The 11599-nt window shown below is 42.2% G+C and overlaps 1 protein-coding gene across 1 annotated transcript; it reads left to right on the top strand.

Annotated features, from left to right (window-relative positions):
- The first annotated feature begins 348 nt into the window (after positions 1-348).
- Positions 349-4691, top strand: LOC146513155 (transcription factor Sox-9-B-like). Its single transcript, XM_085170753.1, has 3 exons — positions 349-1349; positions 1530-1780; positions 1906-4691. The coding sequence occupies exons 1-3, from the start codon at positions 913-915 to the stop codon at positions 2718-2720; spliced, it is 1503 nt and encodes a 500-aa protein (XP_085026879.1). The 5' UTR covers positions 349-912; the 3' UTR covers positions 2721-4691.
- Positions 4692-11599: the final 6908 nt, after the last annotated feature.

Raw genomic sequence — 11599 nt, 5'->3', positions numbered from 1 at the left:
TGATGGAAGACGAGCAGAGAAAATGTTAAAGTAGAAGTAGAAAGTAATTGCAGCTGTTTGGGACGCCGGACTGCTGAGAGTTACACGGATTTGTTGCTAATCTATCTGCAGATCTTTTGCCTCTCGCGTCTGTTTGCAAAAATAATTTGTTTTCCGTCATTATAAAATGCCACTTTGAGTAATTCATAATATATGGATAAATATTCAGTACGTCATAATAAATGTCCCCGTGAAGCCTTAAAATGAAGTAGAAAATTCAAAACTTAAAAGAAAATTTGAAAAATTAAACACAGCATGCAGACATTGGTGTGCAGTGCGTGCGTGTGTGTATGTGTGTGTGTGTGTGTGTCAAGGAAATGTGTGTGCTGCCCGCGCTGGTTAGGAGAAGGAAAAAATGGGATCAAATTCCTTCACTCTGGCGTCACATGTTGCCAGCCAATCGGATTAGGGCTTTCCTCAGAACCTTAAACCGCTATAAAGCCCGCATGCAAAACGTTTTCAGTTCAAAGCACTCAAGCTTCTTGGGGATTGTACTCGGGAACGAGAGGGGAGCTCTTTACCGTTTCATTCTGCACAGCTGAACACAGAGTCGTACCTGCTGGCGTGTTTTGGGTTGTTTCGTGTTTTTTTCGTCCTTGCAAGTGCGGATCCGTTAGCAGAAACCAGACTTATCCTGGAGAACTCGTGCGTAAAAGCGCCTCATCTCCAGATCGGCTTTTACGCACGGTACACGGGAGAGAATTTGAGAATCTTCCCCGTTTTTTTTTACCTGTTTTTTTGCTGAAAGGTTTTGCTCAAGGGCATCCTGGCAAGGTGAAGTGAAGTCAGAGGCTTTTCCCCTCCTCTCTCTCTCAAAAAAGCAGAATTAACTCCACGATTTCACGCGTAAATTGGCACCAAACAGTTTTTCGTATGAATCTCCTCGACCCCTACCTGAAGATGACGGAGGAACAAGACAAGTGCCTCTCTGACGCCCCGAGCCCGAGCATGTCCGAGGACTCTGCGGGCTCCCCGTGCCCGTCTGGCTCGGGCTCCGACACCGAGAACACCCGGCCGTCGGAGAACGGGCTGCTCAGAGCGGACGGATCTCTGGGCGACTTCAAGAAGGATGAGGAAGACAAGTTTCCCGCTTGCATCCGCGAAGCCGTGTCCCAGGTACTCAAGGGTTACGACTGGACCCTCGTGCCCATGCCGGTGCGCGTTAACGGATCTACCAAGAATAAGCCCCACGTTAAGAGACCAATGAACGCGTTCATGGTGTGGGCTCAGGCTGCTCGGAGGAAGCTGGCGGATCAGTACCCGCACCTTCACAACGCGGAGCTCAGCAAGACACTCGGAAAACTCTGGAGGTAAGTGTGGATGCGCTGTAAATAGTTCGGCACTTTTTACGTAACGATTAGCATGCACTGTCTGATTTTTTTGTTAATATATAAATGTAGAATTTCATTTTTCCCCACAGTTAGCTCCTTTTTGTTTATGAATTACAGCAGAAACTGATTGGTTTAATAATTGGTCATTTGTACGCACAGACTTCTCAACGAAGGAGAGAAGCGGCCGTTCGTGGAGGAAGCTGAGCGTCTCCGGGTGCAGCACAAGAAGGATCACCCGGACTACAAATACCAGCCCCGAAGGAGGAAGTCTGTAAAGAACGGGCAGAGCGAGGGCGAGGACGGCAGCGAGCAGACGCACATTTCCCCAAACGCCATCTTCAAAGCTCTCCAGCAGGCAGACTCCCCTGCATCCAGCATGGGAGAGGTGCATTCTCCAGGAGAGCACTCAGGTGAGGACCTCCTGCCATCATTTCAGATTGTATAAGATAAATATTGAATTTCAGTCCAACTGGAATGCTTAAACAGTTCTTAATTTTAAAACAAAATCTAACCTGTGTCATTTTGTGCCCTCCAGGCTCCCAGGGTCCCCCTACCCCTCCCACTACCCCAAAGACTGATGTCAGCTCAGGCAAGGTCGATCTAAAACGCGAAGTAGGCCTCCGCTCCCTGCCTGATGGTCCCGGTGGGCGACAGCTCAACATTGACTTCCGTGACGTGGACATCGGCGAGCTGAGCAGCGATGTCATCTCCCACATCGAGACCTTCGATGTCAACGAGTTCGACCAGTACCTCCCTCCCAACGGCCACCCGGGCTCCACCAACGCAGCGCCAGTAAGTTACACTGGCAGCTACAGCATCAGCAGCGGCGGCGCTCCAGTCAGCCCCCAGTCAGGAGGCACCTGGATGGCTAAAAGCCCGAACCAGCAGGGACAACAGCAGCAGCAGCACACCCTGACCACCCTGGGGAGCAGTGGGGCTTCAGATGGCGCTCAGACCCAGCACAGGACCCAGATCAAGACAGAGCAGCTGAGCCCGAGCCACTACAGCGAGCAGCAGGGCTCCCCACAGCACGTCAGCCCCTACAGCCCCTTCAACCTGCAGCACTACAGCCCCTCCTCTTCCTACCCGGCCATCTCCAGGGCACAGCAGCAGCAGTACGACTACCCCGACCACCAGGGGGGAGGCACTACAACTGCCTCCTCCTACTACAGCCACGCGGGGGCGGGGCAGAGCTCGGGGCTGTACTCAACTTTCAGCTACATGAGCAGCCCAAGCCAGAGGCCCATGTACACGCCCATAGCCGACAACACAGGGGTGCCCTCCATCCCGCAGAACAGCCCGCAGCACTGGGATCCAGCGCCGGTTTACACCCAGCTCACCAGACCCTGAGACACTTACAATGCAACACTTTACTCTGGGGGGGGAGGGAGGGCGGTTCCCCCGTCAATCAGACACTTGAACTCAGAAAAAAAAAGAAAAAAAAGAGAGAAAGGAGAGCTGGACTTGTGATTGGCTCACGTAGTGCCTTGCTATTATAGAAGCTATATATTATATTTTTAGAGAGATGGAAGACTTTAAGAAAATCCTCTGTGAGGACTTACTGATTGTCAATATTTCTGTAGGTACTGTTTATGTTTCATAATTTTTCTTTCTTTTCTTTGTTTTTTTAATATGCTGGCAGTTTGTAACCCATGGGGACATGGGGGTGGGGTGGGCAGAGGGTTAGGATAATTATTTGTACCTGTAGATATAAAATAAAATAAAAAAACAGCTTTATATTTTTTTTAACCAGTTCGGCAACTAACCACTGGCAGTAGTGCAGATTCTGGTTCTCTGTCAGGTTTCTGTTACTTTTTGTTGTTGTCGTCGTCGCCGCTTACTCTTTTTGCGTGCCGTTCAGCGAGTACGGTTCGCATTTTATGCTGTTGGAGTCCTGTTGTTGTCTGTTAGGCAACACAAGAACAAAGAGAGAGACTTTGCCTCCCAGTGCCGCGCTGTCTCGATGGCGGGGAGGGAGACCGCGGCCCCTTCCACCACCCGTGCCTTGGATTTAACATTTTCCCCCCCGATGTTTTGTACTTTTTGTGCGTCTGCGCTCAATGGCTGCAGCTGAGATTACGCTTAACTGTCCAACAGTGTGTGCTTGACAGCCACAGGAAGTCACCTTTGACCCCTCCCCCCTGCGGTCTCCCCACTCCCACAGGCTGGTGTCCAGTATGCACCCCCCCAAACTTTACCCTCCAGGTCAAATCCAGTTTTATTTATTTATTAACTTTATTTCAAAGTAATTATTTTACATGCTATTCTTATTACTAATGAATTGCCCTCTTTGCAATGTAGAAAACATATAACCCCCCCCTCTTTTACTTTTTTCTTTTTGTTTTCCCAACCCAGGAGGTACGTAGACAAAATGGTACATGCTGTAGTCCTCTTTTTCTGGTTTATTTATCTTATCTAAATGTTTTAAGTATGTGTTTGCCTTTGTTTCGTGGGTTTGGAGGGGGGACTATCTAACAAAATGATTTTTATGTTATTTGTGAATTTTTCTTTGCGTCGGACTTCAAAATATGGCTGAAAGAACTGGAAAATAGCATCTCTCATAGTTCTCTTTTTGTTCATGCATTCACCAGAGGGGAACATACATCCTTTCTGCTCTGCAAGCTCCATTTCGTTTTCTCTGAGTATCAAAGAACTGATGATTCCAGTAATCGTTTACCCCCCTTCCTGCAATCTTACCATGTATTTGTACTGTCTTTAAAGACACTTTTGTATATGTATTTGCAATAAAAAAGAAAATGCTATTAAAAAAAAAAAAGAGTTTGTCATTTATGACTCAGCATACAACTGCAATATCACAGTGCTGACTAACATATGACACCAATGTTGTTGATGATACTGGTGCAGTGAAAGGGTTAAACAAAGAGTGCCAAGAAGCAGCGTTAGTGTTTGTTTTCCTAGAAGCCCTGCGTTTTTTTCCCTACCCTCTTCCTCCTTCTCCTCCTGTCAGCTGGTGACAGCAGGGGGTTGTGAACCTTCTTGAAGGGAAGGGGTCTGGAGGTGGGCGTTCGATGTGTTAACATGTAGTGTGGTAAAACTAATAAAGGTTTATCAAATTGATTCCAAAGGAAAACTGGGCTGGTCAGGTCCCGCTTAGATAAGACAGCAGGGAGGGCTGATCCACACAAACAAGTCCACACTGCAAAGCAGGATAACACTGAGTTATTTCAAGCATTGCATTCAAAGCATATGGTTTTTATTTTTACAGGACAAAAACGAAACGCTTGCAACTCCAGGACAGGTTATTGTGCATCAGACATCCTGTTAAAAGTCAGCAATGTAAGCTGAGAGCAACCTGAAAACTAAGAAGACACTTCTTAAAAACAAAAAAAAAAGTTAAAAACAGAGTATTTTGAAACCATTGCAACTACAACAACAAGAGACCAGTAAACAGCAATAGTTTTAATAACTGAAGAAATCTGGAATTGTTAAATGGTCTCTCTGACCCAGAATGGTAAGCATTTCAATTGAACTTTGAGCCATTTGTCAGAGAACTAGGACTTTTATATCAAGTTTGGAAGTTGTTTTGTTTCTTAATATTATACTGTATATGTTTTGTTTTATTTCAGTCAGTATGTGTCTGCTTGTTCATCAATATTTGTATGTTTGCACAGAGGCCTTTCTAGAACTGTGCAAACTGTGCAAGTATCATTGACTCTGCTCTGCTGTTTGGTCATTTTTTAAAGAATAGTTAGCTATTTGATGAAGTGCGCTTTTTGGTTTCTTTTATTTGAAAAACACACCTAGCAGCACGGTTAAAGCTGAACAGAACACATTATATCACATTTGTCTTCACTTACAGTTACATAACAAACTGTTACATGAGCTGCATTTGTGTTTTTGTACAAATTAAACAGACATTCAGTGTGTTATTTATGAGGTTTTAGAGTGCTGATTCACCAGTACCACTGACATTCCATAAGTCTTCATGCTTATTATGATTCAGGAGTAAAATCTCTAGTGTTTCCCCTTTTGTGAATTGTTCATAGTGTGAATTATTTACAATTATATCCTTTAAGTTATTGCTAAGTTATCAGCTAATGCTAAAAGCTAGGTTTCCAAGTTGTTTTACTAAACTGTAAAGGTGCTAATTAGCAGTCTAACAAAAATACTAGAAATTCAATCACTAAACTGAAGCAGAAACTTCCTGTATGAGCTCTATCATAGTCCCACCAGAGGACTGCTTTAAAAATGTTTTAAAAGAGAAAGTACAAAAACACACTGGATATATCCAGTTTAGTTACTTGAATTAGCAGATTTAATACCAAGGACACAGCTATGGGCTACAGGTCCTTGTGCTGGCACAACTAAAGTGGCGACATCCCTAACTTTGAGCCATACAAGTGTCCAAATGAATGAGATGTATAAAAGATGGACACAGCTAGCATGACATGGTTTTCTTAAGCCAGTTCTGAAGCTCAAAGCTCATCCTTTCTGTGCATGCCGTCTTTGTAAGTAAAAACAAAAAACAAATGTGCGTCTGACTTTGATACCGCACATTGTTTGTTAATGACTTGTGCCTGAGAAGATGTTACCCAGTGAGTCTGCACAGTAAGACCAAGTCTTGAAAAAATACTTTAAAAAAATACTTCTATAGGACCCAAAGTCTTTTTGCGACCACAGTTGGTGCCATTTATGCATTTCCCAATTGGTTTAATTTTGTAGAACCAAAAGCTACATCTAAGCTCTTTATGTTGTAAAAATCCACAACATACTTCTTATGAAAACACAAAAAGATCCATAAAGGCTGTTTCTTTGTACAAGGTTGTGAATATGCTTTTTAGTGCTGCTAGTTGTTGTTAGGTCATTTCAACACCCGACTCACCTTCAGAAACCAGCCTCAAGTGGTCATTTCAGGAACTGCAGGTTTTGCCATGATTTAGTGATGGAGGTTATGGCTTATTTAAATACTCTTTAATACTGGTTCTCAGTAGTGTTTAACCTGTCTATAGCTATTTTTATTTCCATTGTAAATGGAAAGTATCTAAAGTACCACAACAACGGTTACTGAAGGATTTTCCTAATTTTAGCACTAGCTTACCAAAGTATCAGCTCTCATCACACCTCTGCTTTAGGATAGGACCAAACCAACTAGTTAATCTTTTCCAGAACAACAACCCAACTGACTTGAGGCTACAGCTGCCTATTGGATGTACGACCCTGGTATTGATCTTTCTCGGTAAGAGAGCAAATTGGTACCTTTCCCAAAATGCCTAACAATTCATTTAAATGCTATGATAGCTTTTTTCTTAGACACACAAGTGTAACACACATTCCCATGCAGTCTGGGACACGTTTGTATATTGAGCAATATAATTATAATTTAATTTACTGGAAAGGACATAATATTATTGGGTTAAAGCCAGTCAACGTCGAATACTCGTTTAAGCCTTAATTCGGGGACTTGTGTGATGTATCACAGAGTTGTGACACTGAAACTGAGGCCCTTCCACTGTGTTGCAATTTTTTGGATTTATTCTTGCGTTCCTTTGGACAAAAGCGTCTGTAACTAAAGTCACTACAGATAAAATCAAGAACAACACCTGTGAAACTCCACGTACCTCTCTCAGGTGTTTGCTATTAGTTTCGTGGAATGTTAAATATTAAGTAAGTGGGCACAAGCTGTTGTAAGAGCAGACGTTTCCCCATGGGTACTCAGCTGGCATCAAACAAAGGTCAAGAAAGGGAAACACTGAATGATGTCACACCGTCGGGGGACTAAGCACTGTGTTCCTGTGATGTGGATTACGTGTTAGGCGACACAGCGCTCATGAACACTCCATTTCTGGAGGGTTGAGGAGCCCAGTGGCTGAGCCAAGAATCACTCTGTACCCCATGACTGCTGATGGACCATAACTCTGTAGTGCCGTCATCATGACACATCACTTTTTTTAAAAAATGACTTGATAATATCTACAGACTGGTTAGCTTTAGCCAGTTTGGGCAGATCCGTAGAAATGGATGATGACCTATTGATATGCACAAACAAAGGAGAGGAAAAAACAGAGGAAGAAAATGCCTCTGCCGTAACGAAAACTGTGATATAATACACTCACGGAAAGAACATAGGAAAAGTATCAAACTGTCACTGAGAACAACAACATATTCCAGCAAGACAAGCAACAAAGTTCGAATGTCATAATCACGGACACACTGTGTCTCCCTATTTGTGCGACATACTTGGAATAGTTTCATTGACAGTGATGAGGCATTTATTCATGTCACAGTGAGCAAAACCATCGGATATATTTAATCTTTTAAGTATTTTACAAACTCTTTGGAAAATTATCAACTTATATGCGGCATGTAATAAGTGTAAGATGCTGCTAAATCACATTTACGCTACAGCAGGGGTGTCAAACTCAAATACACAGTGGGCCAAAATTCAAAACTGGAACAAAGTCGCGGGCTAACGTTAATATTTATTGAAATATATTTATTCCTCCAGATATAAGAATGAATCTTTTCTTATGGACTCAAACACGTTTTGCTGAAAAACTGAATATGGAACAAGCAAAGCTTAATACTAAACAATATATATATTAGCTGTATAATACCAGCAGGCCAGCTCTAATAGTAATTTGGCATGGCTTCGCGGGCCAAATGTAATTAGGCTGCAGGCCAAATTTGGCCCGTGGGCCAGAGTTTGACACCTATGCACTACAGTATACCATAGCTATGATTTAAAGTGCATTTAGACACCAGACACTGATCACTGAACAGATGAACTTGAACTGGTTGAGGTGAACAAATATAGAAACAGCTAGACTAGTTGTAGCTGGACTGTAGCTTTGGGGCTAACGTAAATTCACAAACTATTCCAACTGGAGTTGAGCTTTAATGGCTGATTAGGCAATACAAAGTTCAACCAGAGGAGGAAAACAATGCAAAAAAGCAAAGAAATCATGGGACACGGGACACTGCTGCAGATAGCACATGGAACACATTAGATGCTTTGACAAAGTGGAGATTTTATACAGTGCTGTGCAAAAGTCTCGACCAATCCCTCTTTTCTTTATAAATCTGCAAGGCAAAAACAATATGACCACTTTTATTCTTCAATGCACTCTGAACTCTCAAGTTTTCTTGTAATTTCTATGAGTAATCTACAGGAGTAGCTGTGGAGGCTTCATTTCAAAGCTCTTGTTTGGATGTTGTCTTCCCTTCTCCGTTGAGATGATCCCACACTGTGTCAGTAATGTTGAAGTCCGGGTTCTGGGGAGGTCAATCCATGATTGACGGTGTACCATGGTTTGTGTTTCAGCTATGCTGTTACTGCATTGGCAGTGTGTTTGGGAACATTGTCATGCTGCAAAATAAAGCTGTTGCTAATCAGACACTTTCCAGATGTATTGCGTAATGCGTAATTGATGTAATGCGTTCAGGACAAAAATCAGTAGTTTTCTGCATTCAGAAGCTCATCAACTTTGACTAGATCCCCAACACCACTGACCGAACTTCACCCCGAGCTGTGACAGTCTTCACCGTGTTTTACAGATGGCTGTAGACATTCACTGTTGTAACTCTCTCCTTAACTTAGCTGTACATATTTATGACAATTTGAACCAGAAATTTTATATCTGAAGTCATCACTCCATAAGACCTGATTTTGAGTCCAGTTTTTGTGCTGTTTGGTGGGTCTTAAAAACCATATATACCAATATAAAAGCAAAATGTTAGGTTTAGGCCACTCAGGTCAAACCTCTGTGGCATTTATCTTGTCTTGTAGGTAAAGAGGAAGCCCACCACATATGCAGCTCTTTCATAGGATGTGAGCTGGCAAGAGTAGGCGTTTGATTGGTCAACTTCCTGTAAAAATTTCAATTTGTTGGATGCCTGTCTTTCACATACCATCCATCTGCTATAGATATTGTTTTAGGCGTGTCACTTCTTCTTTTGTTCTTCACTTGTGCAGTCGATTCAAAGGTTTTTAAGGACACACTGTACATCGTGCAAACAGATACTAAATTATTGGCTAATAGCTCTTTGGGAATCATCTTGTTGGTGCAAAAACACAATTTTATACCTCTCACATGGATTTCCAAACATAAACTCAAAGTTTGTGTTTGGAAATCTATTAATGAAAATTCCCAAAGTCAAATATACAAATATTGTCAATTTATTTGTCCAACTAGCTCAGCAAACTTGATTGGAAGAGTTCAAAGGTCATATATCTCATATACAAAATGTGACACTAAATCGGGATTTGTACACTTCCCCAGATGCAGATGCTTCAGGTAATCAGCATGGACAGATGTAGTTTCCTATATTTTTCACTTTGATTACTGAAGACACACTAATGAAGGAAATGAGGTGAATTTATCTGCCTCAATTATGGGTAATGGGATGGTTCTAAGCCTGCACCTCTAAATGAAAATCTGACATAGTGATAAATGGTAAATACAGTGTGTTCTCTCCCTCAAATATGGAGGAAATGAAAGATGGCATAAGAAAAAAGGGAGGTGAGATAACAGAGTAAACAAGCCAGGGACAGACTGATGGCACCATATCAAAAAATAAAGAGTAGGCTGACTGCGGTCAAGAGCAAGTAGCCCATCGTCTCATCTGAAAAAGCCATCAGTCTCTGAAGCGCTCACATGTCAGGGGAAATGGTAGTAACAAGCACAGGACAGATGACATGTTTCACATGAATGTTTTCCACAGCAGACAGCCAAGCAGACAAGTCACATCACAGGAGAGGCATGAGCGCCGTCTCCGCAAAACTGACATGATCAATAGAGCCACCGCTGTAAAGGAGCTCCAATATGTGGCATCATCTTCTTAATGATTGATAACAATGTCCTCACTTGCTGGGAAAACCCAGCAAAACCGAAAGAGTAACAAGCAGACCTTTCACAAAAAGCCTCACTTAATTGAATCCAGTTTTGCTCGGAGGATGAATGAGCCTTGAATAAAAGACCTCATATGTAAGAGATTTTCACTCATTCTCGCTAAATAGACTTGTGCTGAAGGCAACATTGGGTGGGTGGAAGGTCATAACACTCCATAAACCAATGAGAATGACAAAGGTGTAACTTTGTGGCAGTTACCACAATTAAAATGGGTTAATGGGTTAGACAGATGTCAATTGATATATATGTTTCCACATGTTACACTCACCTCTATGGGAGCACAGACATTTCTGTATCTCCATTCAACTTTTAAGTGGCTATGGGTGTCAATTTTAGTTTTAAATTATTGTATGTTTCATCACCTTTTATAGTCTACAGTGTATGAGCACTCAGTACCTAAACCTGAGCTTTGACATAGTTTCTCATGGCTGCTTCTGGGGATTTATTCTCAGTAGAAGATTAATTTAATCATACTTCAGATTGCCTCTGCTTTATTTGCCAAAAGGACAGTTTTCAGCTTATTTCTGCAAACAACTCAGTTTGCATTACAATGACGAAACATGATGGTGTTAAAAGGACACCGGTGAGCAAGCTGGAGAAAACCAGCAAAGACCAAATGATGCTGGTGATGCTAGCAACATTTCTGTCTTTAACCTGTGCTAATAATAACTGTAGATCGACTTTTTGCATCCTTTTTGACTAATTTTTATAGATTTTTTAACTGTAAAAAACGGACACAATTTCACATTTTCTCATTAAAAATTATGAAATTAAACATGTAAAATGTAATAGTTTTTTGCATGTTAAAGTTTGGAAAAGGAAGAGAACATTTTGTTGTGTGCTGTGTTGCATATTGTCAGTGTTGGGGAGTAACGGAATACATGTACCGCCGTTACGTATTTAAAATACAAAATATGAGTAACTGTATTCCGTTACAGTTACAGTTTAAAAAGGTGGTATTTAGAATACAGTTACTTTGTTGAAATAAATGGATTACACGGCGGTACTTCCCTGTTTCATATTGTGGCGGGTCAGGACTGTTTGGGTTTTGTTTGACAGCTACGTTCTGTAGTTCCAGGTGGCAGCGTTACGGTTGCCATGGTTACAGGATGACGCTCTCTCTCTGCGTGTTTCCTGGGTGAGAGAAGCCTTTTTGTTGTTGTTGTGCTAAGCTAATAGGCAGAATGCTACCGGTATAGCACTAAAGAATGTAGCATCATAGGCAGTGTAGTCCGTGCTGCAGGGAGAATGGACTGCCATACACGTTATGTGTCTGTGAGCGAGGGAGGGAGAAAAAGGAAAAGTAGGAGCTGTCATCGAGCAAAAACGGGAGCTGGAAGCATGTAAATATAATAATAA

The sequence above is a fragment of the Neolamprologus multifasciatus genome, chromosome 8 (assembly GCF_963576455.1).
Source record: "Neolamprologus multifasciatus chromosome 8, fNeoMul1.2, whole genome shotgun sequence".
Lineage (NCBI taxonomy): Eukaryota > Metazoa > Chordata > Actinopteri > Cichliformes > Cichlidae > Neolamprologus > Neolamprologus multifasciatus.
The sequence above is the reverse complement of the archived record's forward strand: the minus strand, read 5'-3'. Positions and strand labels throughout refer to the sequence as shown.